Source organism: Gopherus flavomarginatus, chromosome 3 (genome assembly GCF_025201925.1).
Source record: "Gopherus flavomarginatus isolate rGopFla2 chromosome 3, rGopFla2.mat.asm, whole genome shotgun sequence".
Lineage (NCBI taxonomy): Eukaryota > Metazoa > Chordata > Testudines > Testudinidae > Gopherus > Gopherus flavomarginatus.
Window position 1 is genome coordinate 86,410,015 of NC_066619.1, and position 18,592 is coordinate 86,428,606.

General features: G+C 41.8%; 1 protein-coding gene across 5 annotated transcripts in view; it reads right to left on the bottom strand.

Annotated features, from left to right (window-relative positions):
• Positions 1 to 12,492, bottom strand: part of LOC127047504 (rab9 effector protein with kelch motifs-like) — a 90,757-nt gene extending 78,265 nt beyond the window's left edge. For 4 of the 5 annotated variants that reach the window (XM_050945851.1, XM_050945852.1, XM_050945850.1 and 1 more), the window contains exons 1-5: positions 12,365 to 12,492; positions 11,990 to 12,058; positions 9,098 to 9,170; positions 8,700 to 8,742; positions 7,780 to 7,858 (exon numbers count right to left, since the gene is read on the bottom strand). In XM_050945851.1, coding sequence (XP_050801808.1) covers positions 7,780 to 7,858; positions 8,700 to 8,742; positions 9,098 to 9,170; positions 11,990 to 12,058; positions 12,365 to 12,390 — 290 coding nt within the window. In that variant the 5' untranslated portion in view covers positions 12,391 to 12,492. The remainder of the gene's footprint in view (positions 1 to 7,779; positions 7,859 to 8,699; positions 8,743 to 9,097; positions 9,171 to 11,989; positions 12,059 to 12,364) is intronic. The other variant, XM_050945853.1, reaches the window with a different exon arrangement.
• Positions 12,493 to 18,592: the final 6,100 nt, after the last annotated feature.

Below are 18,592 nucleotides of genomic sequence, written 5' to 3' on the forward strand. Positions count from 1 at the left end.
GTGTGTGTGTGTGTGTGTGTGTGTGTGTGTATCTATATATATATCAGGGAGCTGAGAGTGAACTGCTGGAGGATTGAGGAGTACAAGCATATCAGACATCAGGAGGAAGGTCCTAAGGTGAGGATAAAGAAGATGTTTGGGGGAGGCCATGGGGAAGTAGCCCAGGGAGTTGCAGCTGTTACAGGAGGCACTATAGACAGTTGCAATCCACAGGGCCCTGGGCTGGAACCTGGAGTAGAGGGCGGGCCTGGGTCCCCCCCCCCCCCGAAACCTCCTAATCAGACACAGGAGGAATTGACCCAGACTGTGGGTTCCACAAGAGGGGAAGATTGCTGATGTGAGCAAATCTGCCAAGAAGAGCAGGACCCACCAAGGTAGAGGAGGAACTTTGTCACAATGGGCAAGGCATGTTATAGCCTAGTCTAAAGACAATGACGTAAGTCAGGGGTAATGTTAAAGATCCTTACTAGTGATTCCAAAATGATTAACAAATGTGATCAGAGAGAGTTTTGCTGTGGGATGTCTTATATGGCAAGTTTCTGTTTCTTAGATACCAGATTTTTATTTCAATGAGATTACTTTCTGTACTAAAGTGTAGTTTGCTCTACTGATGCGCATTTCCTTAAGTGTCAGGCATTGAGATTAGGACCCTATCTACATCAGAGAATTTGCACTGGTGAAAACTCTTTCATATCTGTGCAGTATGTTTACTTTAGGGGCTTGCACCATTGTACACTGATGTAGTTATACCAGTGCAAATTTGTTTAAAGTAAACAGGGCTGGGGATCTCCCCCACCACACTCTTAATTCCCCTACAGGATGTACTGATGAGCTCCAAATAGAAGAAAGAAAATATTGTTAGCAGCTGGTATGGGGTTCCTCTCCTGGGGAAAAAACACACGATAGGAAAAATAACTAAAAAAATCCATGGGCCACATCCTCCACTGTTGTAAAATGGCACTGACATTAATGCTGGAGATATGCCAGTTAAGGCTCTGGTCTCATGAGTTAGAACTTGGAGTTAGTGCCTTGTGCTTCTCTCAGGGAGGAGGGGTTTGTGGCTTTGGGGAGGGATGTGGGGTGCAGCCTGCAAATCTCACCCAGCTGCAAGGAACTCAGGGTCCAATCCCATAAATCCTTGTGGTGGCATCCAGGAGGCACATCACTGAGCTCCTCTTGGACAGCTTGTACATATGCACACTACAGCAGTGAGGGAAGGGGTTAATTTCCTACAGGGGAAGGGGAACCTCTCACACAATCTGTTTTGCCTGCCAAGGAAGAGAGAGAATCTCCACCTGGATTCAGTAAGGCAGCTATTTAAACAGCCTAGGGAGGAAAATAATCAGAGCTACTGCTATTTGGACAGCAGACTGCTCTATCGCTACTTGAAGAGGGCTGCAGATAAGGCTGTTTGATATTTTTATCTCCTTAAAAGGCCTCAAAGGAGCCTCCTAGGGTCTTTCCAGTGGACTCTTTCCAAACATCCCACAGCTGATGGAAGCCTGGGTTTCCTTCTCCAGAAACAGGCAAGCTCCTTTAAGGAGAACGTTCCTAATTGGAGTTTGGACCCTTAAAATGACAGTTTAAAATATATTTAGGGCATTTTTTCCTTTATTTTCTGAGTCTGCTAGCACAGACCCAGGCCAGCCTTGGACACCCCTGGACACTTAGCCAGACTGTTTGTGATGACCCATCCTCTCTAAGGACCAAGGTTACCATTGGCTCACCTTACCTGTTTGCTTTACCTATTCTTTGAGGGGGCCTAGAAGGCCCAGGAGAGAGTTAATATTGGTCTGCCCAGTATTTAAGTACCCTGTGAATTTTTACATGGGAGTCTGCCAGTAATTAAGGGGAACATGCTATGCAAAGTAGCTGATTTCCCTTTCTGCCCCATGTCATCCCCAAATATCTACGTGGGTATGAGCTTCATGGAGGGTTTTCTGATTACTCAGAGGGACAGAAGAATGTCACTGGGCTGCCACTCCCTCTTTCTCAGAGGCTGTTTTGTTCCTTTAATCCCTTCAGAGATACCAAAAAAAAAAAAGTTCTTGGTATCTTTAAACAAATTATAAAGGAATACATAAGAGCCAAATAATCACACAACAGAGAATCCAAGAATGACTCAAGTGGAAATCCAGCTGTGAGGGAAATAGCTGGTATCTATTAACCAGACTGTGTGTGTCCGGTCATTAAGGTTGCGGAAGGTAGGGAGGCACCAAGTCATCACCTGTGCCATCCCCTACTTAGTCGGGACTGCCTCCTACCTGCATTGGGTGTCTGCAGCTCCCAGACCTGGCTCCACAGGCAAGTACCTTATGACACGGGCCAGGGTGGGGAAGAGCAGCAAGTGATGGGGGCAGGGAAGAGGAGTGAATGGGGGACAAGGCCTTGGGGAAGAGGCAGGGTGGGGGCGGGGGGAAGAGGAGGAGTGGAGGAGGTTCCAGCACTCCTGCTGGAGTGTCCATTTTATAAACATTACGGAGTTGGCAACCCTAGTCAGGGATGGTCAACATATACTTGTCCTCTGCTTTGAGGCAGGACCTAGACTAGATGAACTCTAAGGTTCCTTTAACCCTACATTTCTATACTCAATATGATTCTTGATATTGAAATAATGAGTGATCCCTCATGTCCTCATTCTTAAATAACTTAGACAAATGTTATATGGGTCTCTGGGTGCTAGCTGTCATTTAAATTAATCCAATAAAAACATTGTTCAGGATATCTGGCACTTATTTTACAGAGATACTGTGTCCAACTTTTTTAAACTTGGTGCCTAAATTTAGGCTAAAAACAAAGGCCTTATCTTGAGACTTGCTGAGCACCTACAGCTTCTACTAAAGTCAAGGGAAGTACAGGTCACTGAACAAACACTTTTTCTTGAACACAAGTGATGTCAATGGGAACTGAAGTTGCTCAGCACCTCTGAAAATCAGGCCACTCTTATCTAGGAGTCTACCTTTAGGCATTCAGGTTTGAAAATGTTTGCCTGTGTGTTGTTTGTTAAAAAAAAATATGGGATTCATAGTGTTTTTGGTCACTGCACTGCACTGAATGAGTTCTCCTGTTGGGCGACTGGAGTATACAATTAGAAATAATGCTGGTCCCAGCAACATTAACTCAACCTCTTTAGTTCATTCCATGTTGTCATAAACAGATAGTTAAGGGTTAATGCCTCTTACCTGTGAAGGGTTAAGAAGCTCAGTAAACCTGTCTGACACCTGACCAGAGGACCAATAAGGGGACAATATACTTTCAAATCTTGGTGGAGGGAAGTCTTTGTTTGTGCTCTTTGTTTTGGGGGTTGTTCGCTCTTAGGACTAAGAGGGACCAGACGTCAATCCAGGCTCTCCAAATCTTTCTGAATCAGTCTCTCATGTTTCAAAATTGTAAGTAATAGCCAGGCAAGGCGGATTAGTCTTGTTTGTTTTTCTCAACCTGTAAATGTTTGGTGTTTTTTGCTGAGAGGATTTTACCTCTGCTTGCTGTAACTTTGAACCTAAGGCTAGAGGGGGTTCCTCTGGGCTATACAAATCTGATTACCCTGTAAAGTATTTTCCATCCTGATTTTAGAGACTTTTTTTTTACTTAAATTAAAAGCTTTCTTTTTAAGAACCTGATTGATTTTTCCTTGTTTTAAGATCCAAGGGGATTGGATCTGGACTCACCAGGGGATTGGTGAAGCCTCTCAAGGCTGTCCAGGGAGGGGAAGGTTTTGGGGGGGACAAGAAGTGATCCAGACACTGAAATTTCTGGATGATGGCAGAGTTACCAGATCTAAGCTAGTACTTAAGCTTAGAAGTGTCCATGCAGGTCCCCACATTTGTACCCTAAAGTTCAGAGGGGGGAAGGAACTTTGACATATTTATTGAAAGATGGAATTGCCGTATAGAGTAGTTTCCTAAAATGCTCATGCAGTGGCTGCTGCTGGTTACCCTGTAGGGGAAAATGCTACTATGCAATTGCCTTTCCCATAGCTCCCTTCTCAACCACATGAGATTTCTGCAGTTTTGCTCCCATTCACACTAAATAGCAGAGGACTACACTGGAAACCAAGTGATAGCCAACGTAGTAAATAGTAACAATGTCTACACTTGTGGCAGTGTGTACAGGGCCGGCTTTAGGCAGATTTGCCCGATTCCCTTGAATCGGGCCCTGTGCTGGCCAGCTGTCTCCCGGAAGCAAAGTTCTGCATCTCCTGAAAGCAGCAGCTGTTGTTGCTAGGCAAAGAGAGATGCTGCCCGGCAGAGGGCTGAGGCAGAGACAGCCGCTGGGTGTTGCAGGTCAGGAGGGGAAGGGGGAGAAGGCACATGTGCTTGCAGCCTTCCTCCCCTCCCCCCCCAACAGTCACCTGGAGGAGACACCGAGGGAGCTTCTGGTCCGGTGGGAGACACAGGAATCTCTGCAGTGGACCTCACCCACCTGAACAGCTGCTGGGGCTTCCAACAGTGAGTGTTTGACTGTGTCATTCCCCCTAGGTTTGTAATGTTGGGTTGGTGTTGTGGTTTTCGTGGTGTTACTGTTTGAGGGTGAGTTTGTGCCTGCCTGTGTCTGTGTTTCAAAACTAAAGTTGGGATCATGTAATGTAACCCAGGAAAAAAGCCCCCAGCCGGTACTTAGTGCTGTGAACTCCAGGTGAGAAAGAGGGAAGTTTGGAGGAGGAAATCAAATACAGCAAGAGAAGAGAATGCCAAAGGTCTGCAACATGGCACAGCAGGCTGAGACTTTTATCTCCTCCCATCTCCCTGCAGAAGGGGAAACTGAGGCACAGCATGATCTGATTCCCTCTCCAAATTATTTTGCAAAGGAAGGGGACTGGGGTGCCTATCCAGACCAGTTCCCTTCCCATCAACTCTGTTCCCCTGCTGCAAGACCGCTGTAGGGGCTGAATATTTCCATTAAACTATGGCTCCTTCATTTGCCCTGCAACAATAAAATAGACTGGCTGGGGGGGGGGCCAAACACCTCCCCCCCCAAAGCTGTGTGGATATTAAGGTTTTTTGGGTTGGGGCATGATAATCTAGATCAATCAAATGCCCAGCTCAGCTTTCTAACCATCCAGCAGCTCTAGGGCAGGGAAGGAAGGTGCTCTTGGTGCAGAGTGGTCGCAAAACAGGGGTAAATTTAGTGGGGGGTTGAGGGGTCCACTTGAAATCCCACCCGATGCAGCCACACAGAATCACTGGCAGCGCTGGGAGAGGCCAGGAGTGGAAGCAGGTGGCTTGGGGGTGGGGGGACATTGCCCTCAGTCCTGGGCTCTGGGATGGACTAGGCTGGGTGGTGGGTTCAGTCTAGTCTGCCAGCCTTTTGCTCTCATTGGAGTTTGTGGTTTTCATCTGCCTCCACTGAGAAGATGAAACAAGCCCAGTAGAAAAGGAGAGTGAGAGGCGGGAAGGAGTTTGTAAGGGGTTTAAGTGACCCATCAGCAAAAGAGTAAAACCAGAGTTTGACTGGGTTTCCCCCCAGCCATCACTCCTGCAAACACTGGGGAAGGGGCAGCTCCATCCCCCACATGGCAGTCCCTTCCCCCCAGCACCCCCTCCAGCCCCCAAACTCTGTCCCAAAGCCTGCACCCACCCCTCCACACTCCCTCCCAGAGCCAGCACCCCTCTACCCTTCTGCACCCCACCCCATGCCCCAGCCCGGAGCCTGAACCCAGCACCCAAATTCCATACCACTCAGCCCTGGCCAAAACTCCTTGGTCTGGCTCCCAGCCCCTCTCCAAGGGTTGCAGCTGTCTGGAGGTGCCTGCCTTCCACACCTTCCTCATTCATTCAATAGGGCAATTGATTATGAAGTGGAAGAAAGATCTTATTCTACTTCTAGCAAAAGGATATTTTTCTTTTACCTTGTATACTACCTTAGGGGCCCGCTATAACATTACCAAGGTTCAATACAAAGTCATGTAAAAGTTAAATCTCTGCATTATGCATTTTTGTATATCTACAACCGCATTGACTGACTGCTGTGTGCAGTAATATAGTGACTCCTGGGTCTCTGAATGAGGCTATATACTTGCGGGAGGAGGGGGGTGGTGCAGCGTCGAGTCGGGGGCAAGCAGGTGGGTAAAGAGGCAAGCAGTGAGCCAGCAGAGGTTCTAGGGGCAGGCATGGGGGTTTCTGGCGGGGGGGGAGAAAGTGAAAGGTGGTGGGTGGGGGCTGAACTAGGAGGAACGCAGCAAGTGAGTGGGGGACTAGAGGGTGAAGAGGGGTGTGATGGTGGGGCTGAGCGGGGAGGGGGTGGGTCCTATTTTACTGCTGTGATCTGGTCACCCTATGTGTGCCAGGTTTCAGAGCAGCAGCTGTGTTAGTCTGTATCTGCAAAAAGAACAGGAGTAATTGTGGCACCTTAGAGACTAAAAAATTTATTTCAACATAATCTTTCATGGGCTACAGCCCACTTCTTCAGATGAATAGAATGGAATACTTTTTGCCTATGTGTGCCGTTTCTCTCCCTTTCGCGACCCCCCCCGCCCAAACCACCTTCTTTGGCCCACAGCTGTTTCGACAGGGTGGCGCTGAGGAAGGAGGGTTTGTTTCTGTGACGTGGGCAGTGCTGGGGGAAAAAGGAGGGGCATAAAATAAACATTATTGAAGAAAATCAGTTGTACAACTATTGAAACATAAATTTTTCTAATATAAATTTTCACTTTCATATAATCTTTTTTAGAATGTGGTACTTCTATCAATATGGGCAAGAGATATTGGTAGAAAGTACCCAAGTGGGAGTAAGAAAAGAGTCATATACAATATGATGTAATGTATGTAATTTTGTTACGTATACAGTCATGGAAAGTAAATAATATATGGAAGAAATGAAAGGTGGTTTTTTTAGTCATCCTTGCCGGGGCCCCACTGAAACTGTTCGAATTGGGCCCCGCACTTGCTAAAGCCGACCCTGAGTGTGTAGCCACATGCCACAGTGAAAAGATGGATGTGTCCACATTGTGGTATATAGCTACATGCAGCGAGGAAAGGCTCTTGCAGGAAAGAAGCATAATAACTAAAAAATTAGATAGTAATCAAATAAAAATGTGAAACACACATTTCTAAAGTTGACTTCTACTTTCTTATGGGTGAATCTTGTGCAAAACCACAAACTTTTGAATTATCAAGTAATTCTTTGATGAACCACTCTTATGGCTGAAGAAAACTTGCAGTCCCATCAAGCTGAAATTTGCCACAACTGCTAATCAAGAGTGGGAAATCTTCCACATCCTGCAGCTGTGGAATGCAGAATTAAGTAAACTTTCCTCTAAATAGGCTGGCCTGTGAAAGTTGCAGTACACAACTTTTAGGCACTTGAACAATCCAGAATGTTACAGATATATTTACTGACGAGTAAATTCTTCTATTGACACTACTAGCTTTTGTTGTTTTTAATTTCTTTAATGGTGTATCCTTATTTAATTCTTCTTGATTCTGTGTGTTGCTTGATGGTATATCCAGTTTTGAACTCTGGGAGCTTTGTCTATAGAAAGACAGCTGTCTGTAACAACCTGTTTAGTTTTTTATTCTAATAATTGTTGAAAGTGATCTCCAATTTTAAGTTACTACCAGAATTCAGGCTTTTTAGAAATTCTCTTGAAATGGAAAGATTTGATTTTTTTTCCTTATGTGATTTAATTTTTCAAAAGATGCTGATTAGCATGTGGAGTAATACTACACGGATTCATTACTTAAGTGAACAAAATGTTGTCCAAATAATGAGCAAGTGTGAGAGAATGACCTAAAAATTTATCGAACTGATGGCAAGGAAAGTTCTGAATTCTTTGCTTACCAAAGGGTATGACCTTCTCTGGCACAAGGAATATGTCCATCATGAGGTATCCTTTCCCAAGTCAAATCAGTAGGAGTAACTGTTGATAGATAAGGATATGTTCGATTATTAAAATCATTATCATTCTCTAAAATGTAATTAGATAAACACACTGAAAAGCAAGTTTGAAACAGTGTTATGCTTCAAATTCTCAATATTCTCTCATAATGCACATTTACAACTAGTACACTTTTAAAAATAGACTTGCCTTATTCTCCCTGCAATCTTTTAATTTTTGTTTGAGAGAAAGATTGTGCTGCTTCCTGTAACTGATGCCCATAGTGAGCCATGGAGTGTCTGTCAGCTGCAAGAAGAAAACATTGAGCTACCAGTCCCTTGCCCTTCCTCTTTGTCCTTCCAAGACAAACTCATTTCCTTTGCACTATGTCTGGCTGCAAGAAGTACAAGTCTCAAGTTGATAAACTTCATTTATGAATTTGGGTATTCTGTGTGCTAGTAATTTGGCAGCTGCAAATTATACTAATATCACTGTTCCAAAAATATAAAGAAATAATTAATCACATCAGATCAGCAAATATATCTAAACAAGCTCTCTCAGTAACCCTCTAAGTGAGGAGACGTTGGTTGATGATATCAAGTACATTCAAATCTATGGAGAATTATGATTATGCAGCTTTTGTTTCAGTACATCTATTCAAATCTAGCAGAACAGGAAGAAAACCTGAAATAATTTTAAAACTATTGTTAAGCAATTTTAGTCTTGGTCTCACTGCTTTTTGCAGTAACCCTTCACTATTTTTATGGTAACACGTTATAGGTATCACAAATAATCCATCCTATCACAGTGAAATATGTGCAACTCCAAAAAGAGGAATAAACCTTTGAGTTTTGTCTGCCACAAAAGACGAAAAATATCTCACTTGTCAACATGTAGAAGTCATTGAAATATGTTCGCTGATCATCCTAGGGGAGAGAGACAGAGAAAGAAATTGAAGGTGATATATTTATTTTCAGGATATTAATAATGCCACCAAAGTAGGGAAAACTCTTTTAATTGAACAGTGACTGGTACAAGAAATAATACATAGATTGTTACCAGGGAGCAGTGGGTGTAGTACTGAAACACATCACAGCACACACTACATGGAATGCTTCTGCAACGATTCTTAAGAAAACATTTCTGAATTCAGAACAACAAACAGTAAAACTAGATTTAAAATAAAAAGCACTAAATGATGTAACTGAATACAGTTCTACCACAAATTGCTCAGTGTTAACAGTTCAATAAATTATGGCAATGATATCCAGCTACACTTACAAAAGTATTATAAATGGAACAGCCTCCAAATACAAATGCTATGTTGCCTGCCATTGTCAGTGCATGTCCATGCCTAAAAATGAAACAGAACAATGGTGAATAATCTGAGTTGTTGACATGACTGTGCAATATTTTTTTCTTTTATCAGAGCTGTTCATTATGATTATTTGCCATTTGTATTGTGGTAACAACAAGAGATCTCAGCCAGGTCAGGGCTTGATTGTGCTAGATGCTGTACAAGAATCAGTGTCCTAAAGAGTTTATTGCCTAAATTACATACATGTCAGGAAAGGGAAGAGGAAGAAGATGGGATATCAAATATTAGGATGTTGGTACAGACAAATATAGGGCACAATTCATAGCCAATCAGTAGCAGGAATCACAGCTTGCCACCTGCCTAGCCATTATCCAATGCTAGTTTTCTGTATGCACAGCAGCAGAGGTGAGTTTTAAGGAGGAACCTGAAGGTGGAGATTTTTCTGACACACAAGCAACAGTAAGGGAGAGAGCCTGAAATTAATTCTGGGAGATGCGAACTACTGAGGCTGTCCTCATTGGCAGAGTGAGGGCAGGGGGTCAATCTCATAACAAGATAATAGGACGGATAGGTAAGGACAAAAGCCCTTCTTACTCAGAAGCAGTGTGTCTTCCACCCCCCTCTCATCTCCACTTTGGGGAAGCTTTGGTGTTCAATCTACCTCTTCCTTTTCTCCCCCATTACGGATAATACTAGTGGTTGGCCTAGCACTTCCAGAAGTATCTCCACAGGGCTTTAATAGTGACACTAGAAGCTCTTTGTAATTTTTTCAGTCTTATTTATTCACACTTAGATATAGCTTGCTCTTAGGACTGTTTTATTCCATGAGTTTTCCAATTTCAAGGAAAAACTGAAACTAATACAAGAAAAATTTCTCTGGTATTAAGCAATCCAGGAGAGAGCGCTGTAAACAGAGAACATGATTGTCAAAAATAGAAGAAAGCACATTCTGCTGTGTGGCTGGAATATTGGCACTTCAAACACATGAAGCAGCATTGTTCACTGTTGCAGACGAGAAGAGGAAATAAAAAAAATCCTTGAGATTATTATCACCATTGTGCCCTTTTAGTTGCCAAGCCCAAGGACATAGTTATTTTCAAGACATGAATTGTTCAAATATAAAGAAGGTCCCAGCACAGCTTCAACTGTTAAGTATCCAAGTACAAAAGTTATAAAATTAATGACCAAACAAAAATATTCACAGAATTTCAATAGATTAAAAAAAAAAATTCACCAAGTGCCCATGTGGTTAGTTTTATTAAATTAATAAATAAGGTGATGGACCATTAGTGTCAAGAAAATAATTAATTTTATACATTCTGTCCATAAACTCTCCTCCTGTCATTGAAGAAGCTCCTTTTTACAATTCCTTTACTCGTCTCCTGGTTTTATCTAGAATTGATATGTCCCATTAATATTTTTCAAACAAATTAATGGTTGGTTCAGGGATAGAATGATATCCTCCTCAGTTTCTGCTGGAATATTACTTGCCACTTTGAAAACTATAGGCCTAATCCTGTAAACACATTTGCACACACGGACCCTATCTTCTATGTAGAATCCTATTGGAATTTTGAGCTGAAGTAAGGGTTTGCATGCACAGTTCATTAGTGATATTAGACCCAGGGCCGGCTCCAGGCACCAGCTTATCAAGCAAGTGCTTGGGGTGGCAACTCTGGAGCAAGGCAGCACTATCAGGTATTCTGCGGCAATTCGGCAGAGGGTCCCTCGCTCCTGCTCGGAGTGAAGGACCTCCCGCTGAATTGCCGCAGATAGTGATCGTGGCTTTTTTTTTTGTTTGTTTGACTGCTTGGGGCGGCAAAACCCCTAGAGCTGGCCCTGATGAGACCTTTATAGCCCCAATCTAATAAAGCACTTAAGCATTTCAGTAGCTTAATGAAACTATTCACACACTTAACTCTAAGCATAGGTGCAATTTTTTGCAGAACTGAGCCTTAGCCTATAAACTGTTTTGGTCAGTGATTGTCTATTGTGTTAATACAGTGTCCAGCACCATAAACAAAAAGACAGTATAGCTTTTTCCTATGTGTTTTAATTAGTAGAAAGGAAAGAAAAAATGAGTAAAGTGCATATGGGTATTTATACTACTACAATATATGCACATTTTAAAATATATTAAGCACATCTGCTTAACGCCATGAACTTTTTTAAATTTTAGGAGGTAAATAAAGTGCTCTGATATCTAATAGCTAAAAAGAAATTGAGAGTTTTCAGTGAGTGATGGATAGCTAAGGTACTCTGCTATAATGAGTGAAGTGAAATAATAATAATCATTATCATAATCACCTTGCGTATACAGCCCTTATCTGGCAGGATCCCAAAGCACTTTACAAACCGCTTGTATAATACTGACTAGTGGGTGAATGATTTGTGTGTATATATCTATATATCTTTTAAATGCAGTCCTGCAGAGGAGGGAAGTGTGCAATATGGCAGCTATTCTGTACCAGTAATACCACATATTGTTGAAGTAAATATTTTGGAAATAAAACATAATTACCCAAACTGGAATTTGACCAAAATAGCCAGGTTAAAATCCTTAACGGTGCAAAAATTGTATTATGGGATCTTATGTAATCACAAGTGATCAGAATCTCAGTTTTATATTTCATCTGAAAGACATGTGATTTTTAATTAATGTTAAGCTGCGAGGGCAGTTAGACAATGTAAAACACTGTTTGAATAACAGAAGATTTTCTTATTCATAGGCCAAATTAGGTGCAGCAACATGAACTAAATCCAACTCACACTTTTACTGTATAAAAGTGAAACAGAAAACATGGTATTTGAAGGAGACTGATAGACAATAGTAAGTTTTTACCGTTATAACATACCTAGGACTTGGGGAGTCTCCAATTACTTCTTTTCTAATCCAATGTCCACTTGCTAATGCCATCTTTGAACTATTCAGAAAAATATATATAGTCAGTAAGAAAATTCCAAAATGTATGAATGTTCTTGATTTTGTACAGGTATTTAAAAAGAATAGATTTAAAAGAAAACCAATAGCCAGTATTTCTTTATTAAACAGTTGTATGTAATATTTGTTTATGGTATTTCATATACTGCATAGTAGTTCTGATAGGTTTTCCAAGCTAAAAAACTCTACTTGGCATGAGAAAAAGCTTAAATATTGACAATGAATGATTCAGAAGTATACTCCTCTTTTGTTATTCTTCTACTTATCAGCAACCCTATATTTCACTCACCTGTTGTGCATGTTTCTTGCACTCATGTAGGAGATAATGGCTGTTTCTGTAGATTCAGTATGCTGCCAGAAATTAATCTCTGGTCTAATTTATTCAGCTCCAGTTCATTCTTTACCTACATTGGTGGCAGTTGCTATGACACAAAGGTACACAGAGAGACATGCATACCTTACGTTATCTCTCTGATGCAGTATTATTTCCGGGTTACTGAAACACATGGCAGGTTAAACAGATACTTTACAGATGCTGCATTCATCCTGTTACACATGTTGCACTGCACTGTGATGAACCATCAGAGTTGTAGTCAGCAGCTGATTTTTTTTATACAGTATTTGGTTAATTTATCAGAGACTATGCTCTTTGTTTATTCTGAGAGTAGTTAGTCTGAGGTACCTTATAAAACAGTAGAAACCTGTCACAGTGAAATAAGTCTACCACCAAATCTTGAGCTCTTGCATAAAATAGAAAAGATCTGGACCTGCATACAGAGTTTCAGTATAAATGAAATTGTAATACATTGAAATGTTTAGGACTTTCATTTTACTAAATTAGAAGCAGTTTCACTCCGTCCATGTTCACTGAAAATGAATTGCACTGTACATTGGTTGCTGTTTTGATATGTGATTATGATTTTCACTAAAGTCATTCCAGATCACAAAATTAAAAATAAAATCCTATTTGTTTCATTGTTTCAGTAGAATTAATTAATTCAGTAGAATTAATTCTTCAATATACACAACCATTCTATTGCTTTTCTATATGAAGGAGATTGGCAATTTGGGAGTTCTGTGATTAATTGTTAAGCATGTTAGATAAATAACGATAATGGTAAAGAGACCTCTCAGCTATAATAGGTGTATTTAGAGATCAGGAAATGCAAGTACTGTAATTTGCATTGTTAAGGCTACATACTGCTCTTGTTTCTCACAAGTCATACTGAATTAGAGTTGTAGGCACAGACTGCAGACTGAATGCATGTGCCTAAGTATCTTGTTGACATTTCTCAGGTGGTGTGATAAATAAAGTGGGGGGATAGCTCCCTTTGATGGACACCCTGCCAGCCAGTTAACTGTAAAATCCCTCCTGGTAGCTGTTCTTTACTTGCTTTACCTGTAAAGAGTTAATAAGTCCCCCAGGTAAAGAGAAAAAAGAGTGGGCTCCTGACCAAAAGAGCCAATGGGAAGGCTAGAACTTTTTAAAATGGAGAAAGAAACTTTCTCTTTGTTTGTTTGTTGTTCTCTGGGCTGGAGAGACAGAACAGCCATGCTATAAGCAGCTGAAGCCAGGTTTGATCATGAATCATTAGATCATGCCTAGAACTACTTATCTGAACTCCAAATGTGTAAGTAGATCAGAATGTTTAGCTAGATGCGATCAGGTTTATTTTCTTTATTTTGGCGTGTGGATCTCCTCTGTGCTAACCCCTCATGTTTGCTTGTAACCTTTAAGCTGAACCTCCAAGAAAGCTATTTTGGGTGCTTAATTTTTGTAATTGTTTAAGATCTAGCGAAAAGCCTAAGATCCAGATGTATTTTTTCCTTTTTTGTTTTTAATAAAATTTACCTTTTTCAAGAACAGGATTGGATTTTGAATGTCATAAGAGGTTTGTGCATGTTGTTTGATTAGCTGATAGCCACAGCTAATTTCCTTTGTTTCTTTCTCAGCTCTTCCCGGGAGGGGGGTGAAAGGGCTTGAGGGTACCCTCACAGGGAGGAATTCCCAAGTGCTCCTTCCTGGATTCAAAGGCTTTTTTTGCATTTGGGGGAGGGCAGTATTTACCAAGCCAAGGTCAGAGAGAAGCTGTAACCTTGGGAGTTTAATACAAGCCTGGAGTGGCAAGTATTAATTTTAAAATCCTTGTGGGCCACCACTTCTGCACTTGGAGTGACAAAGTGAGGATTCAGCCTTGACAGGTGGTATTAAATAAAATTATTTCTTTTTCCAGTGGGTCTTATTATTGGTAAAAATCACTACATTATAATCTCTTAGTGGGTTAGTTTTAATTCTCATGCATTTTTTAAACCTGTTTGCAGTTCTCTGTGTGAAAGATAAGACTTTCAGTTGTTTTCTTTTTTAAATAAGTAAACAGACTAGTGATTTACCCCCAACTTAATTTAATTTTACTAAATTTAGGTGAGATAATGAACCTATTTTTTCATTATTCTTAAACAAATCACAAAAAAGAAACAAGGAAATTACATTATTTATTATTTAGACTGCAGTAGCAGCCACAGTGGGTTCAGCATTTAAATATCAAAAACAATCTCCCTTATGTTGGTTATAATTTTAAACAATCACAGGTTAAGAAATACAAAAGTAAATTTTCTCATAACAATCTTAATGCACCTACAATAGGTTTTTTTGCTAATCTTACATTTCTATTTTATACCGTTACATGTTTATCTAAATTCCATCAACTAACATCCCCCAGGCCATGCTACAGTGAGATTCTTCTGAAACTCAACCAGCAGAGGAGGCCAAAGAACATACATTTATTCCTATTATTATTACTTGCATTGTGGTAGCCCAATCATGGATCAGAATGTGTTAGGCGCTATATATACATACAATCAGTACTGGCTATTTGATCGGTCATTTTTGCTTTATGAGCACCTTCATCAGCGCTGGGAGAAGGAAATAAATATTTCTTGCCCTGTGGAAGCAACCAAGATCACAGACGTCATGTGTTATATACTCAGATTACATAAATTTTGTTAAGACCTAGGTGAGCAGATATACGTGAAGGTAGCATACATGTTTTCAGTGTTGAAGAAAAAATGTATCCATTTCTTATGTTCCCCTTGCTCTTTTTCTTGCAAGGTGGAAGAGAAAAGATGGATCTCTAATTCCAACTTCATTTTGCCAGGAGACTTTGTCCATTCCTTTTGAGTGAGGAGCAGGCCACAATGATCCACATGTTCATCAGGTCCAGGCTGGAGTATTGTAACTTGAAGCTGAGTACATCACTGCTTTGTTTTGCTTCCTCTATGGATTCTCAATCTGTGTTTTTTGCCAGTTCAGTGAATCAATGATATCTTCTCCATCCATGGCCTGTCAAGACAGCTGTGCTCTAAGGCTGAACTGGGGGAAAATGGTGCTAATGCTGTCCCAAGCGTGACCCACTTGAGACATTAAACCAAGACATACCTTGTAGAAGATTGTATAGATTGTCTTAATACTATTTTTTGCTTTTCTTCTGCGCTTTGATAAGCAATAATAGCTAACAATGCAGACGTAAATTATCATCTTAGGTTATAGCGTTAATACGGCATTGAAATGAACGAGTAGGCGTCATACCTTCCTGTCTGCAAACTTAGCCAGCTATCACAGAATTGGTTTATACTTTAAAGGTTATCTTCACAACCATAAAGATTAGAGACTTTAAAAATAATTATTATTCTGGCAGTCTGCAAAAAAAGTGCAGATTTGTAAGGCCAACACAAATCAGCCAAAAATCCATCATGTGCTATAGTCCTCTAGAATAATGCAGCTAATAAACCCAGAACAAAGTGTATGGAAACTAGAAACAAAATATTCTTGGAGGAAGGGGCTCAACTAGGGAATGAGCTACCAGAGGACAAGTAGACCAATCTAGAGTCCAACCACTTTTTAGAACACACTGAAAGGCCCTCCTTTGGGATAAAGCTTTTCCACTGTAACCAGAATGATAAATTTATATTTTCTAAATAGAACTTCCTGGAAAACTTTGGAAGAGATAAGCAAAGAGCAGAGTACTTCATGAAGTCCACTACAAACTTCATCACAATACAGAACTAAATTAGTTGTGTAGTGCTTAGATACTAGTTACAAGCACTATAGAAAACTTGAAATTTACATATATAAACAGGTAGGACTCAATCCTGCAAGGTACTCAGTTCTTTCACCCTGATCTAGAAAAGCTCTTAAGCACATGCTTAGCATGTGCTTTAGTGCTGTGCTACATTTAGAACTCGTTGGTGAAGTCCTGGCCTCATGGAAGTCAATGGCAAAATATCCATTGATTAAATGGGGCAGGATTTCATGCAGAATGCTGAGCTCCTAGCAGGATGGAGCCATAGACCGTAATTGGTCAGGAAAACAAACCAAAATCTCTGATAGCAAAATCATTTCAACATGGAAAAAAACCTTACAACTTCAAATTCCAGACTGAGTGCAGAGAATGGACTGTACTGTTGTTCTGAAATTAATCTAATTGCTTAGGACCTGTTTTCATAGGGGCTGATCAAATACTCAAGGTAGCCAATAGGAATCTTTCCATTGATTTCAGTCCGTATATGATCATGTCCATAGCGAGGCTATGATAATACTGAAAATTTTGAAGTACACTGATGACTTCAAGCAATACAAATTATAAACCTGAAATGGAAGGCAGAGACATCTGTGGCCAAAGTTTTCTAAACAGAGTGCCTAAAGTTAAACTCATAATTTCATATCTAAATAAATGTCTTGAGTTTCAAAAGTGATGAGTGCCCTGAAGTTCTTGTGCTAAGAAACATAAGGGGTGAAATCCTGGCACCACTGAAATCAATAGCAAACATCCAATTGACTTCAGGTGGGCCAGGAGATTGCTAAAATTGCATTTATGATTAAAAGAGAAGTTAGTAGAGATGAGCTGGCTCTGTCATTGCTGATGTTGTTATTAAAGTCTGATCCCATTACTTAGAACACAACAAAATGAACATACACAAAATGAGGCAGGAGTGGCAGAAGCCCTCTAAGAGTATGTGTGTGGGGGCACTGGCACCCAAACCATGGCCCTGCCCACCCCATGCTGCCCCTTGTCCCCGAGGCCTTGTCCCCATGCCGCCCCTTCCCCAAGGCCCCCGACCTCGCACTGCCTCTTCCCCCTAAGACCCTACCCCCCATTCGCTTCTCTTCACCCTCTTTGCACCCTCATTCACCTGTAAAGCCAGTAAAAAGTGGGAGGGCATAGCGATGGCAGTAGTAAGAACTTCTTAGAATGCATTTAATGCTTTCCTAATTACTCAACTTACATTCTGAGCCTATAAGACAAACATTCACTAGTTTCTTGGCAGTAATTTATTTCTTCCTTTTTTTATATATTGGTTTTTTAAAGTTGCTCAGAAAAATGGATAAGCGTAAGAGAAGCAGTCAGATAAGCACGATCAAGTTCATGGCCCTCACCTTCTCTGGGAGAGATAGGGTGGTCTTGAAACAGGACAGAAGGGTGATAGGAAAAATCTGTGAGAAAAGGCCCATTTCTCTCTCTCTCACCCACCTCAGGGCACACTCTCTTACATGTTCAAGAAAGGAAAAGATGCTGTGGATGCTAAGGGAAGAGAGACAGCTGAAACACAGGTGGACAGAGAAAGCCATTACGGGACCCAGAAGGCATGGTGCAGAGAGTCTATTCAGTATTTTCTTAGGAGACCAGTAATGGAAAGTTACAACGTCAAAGCAGCATTAACTTGATTGCTCTACAGGTCTGACACAACCTGGGGAGTCTGGGTGGATGTGTGGCGTTTTACAGCACCTCTCACACTGTCACTTGTTCACATCATGGGCCATATTTGAATTAGGGCACCATCCCATTACGGTTTGCCAGGACTTTCCCGGAATCAGGCTTTATTTCCTGGAGGCTACTGAGGACGAACCAGGAGATTGTAGGTACTAAATGTCCGGCGATGCAGCAAGGCTAAGGCAGGCTTCCTCCCAAAAGCACCGAATCTACAGCTCCCATTGGTCGGGAACTGTGGCCAATGGGAGTTGCCGGGGCAATGCTTGCAGCCAGGGGCAGTGTGTGGAGCCCCCTGCTCCCCACCCCAAGGGCCACTGGGATGTGCGGCTGCTTCCGCGAGCAGTGCGGGGCCAGGGCAGGTAGGGAGCCTGCCTTAGCCACACTGTGCTCCCGACCGGGAGCTGCCCAAGGTAAGTGTCAACCGCCCGGAGTCTGCACCATGCACCCCCTCTGCAACCCAACCCCCTGCCCCAGACTCAGGCTGGAGCCCCCTCCCACACTCCAAACCCCCTCAGCCCCAGCTCAGAGCCTGCACTCCTCCCTGCACCTCAACTCACTGCCCCAGCCCGGTGAAAGTGGGTGCGGGTGAGTGACAGAGGGAGGGGGATGGAGTGGGGCGGAGCCTTGGGAAAGGGACGGGGCATGGTGCATGGGAAGGGTGTTTTGGTTTGTGTGATTTGACAGTTGGCAACCTTATGTCCCACGAACGTTTGTCTTAGTGGCCATTCCAAAGGCCACCCCACTCTGCC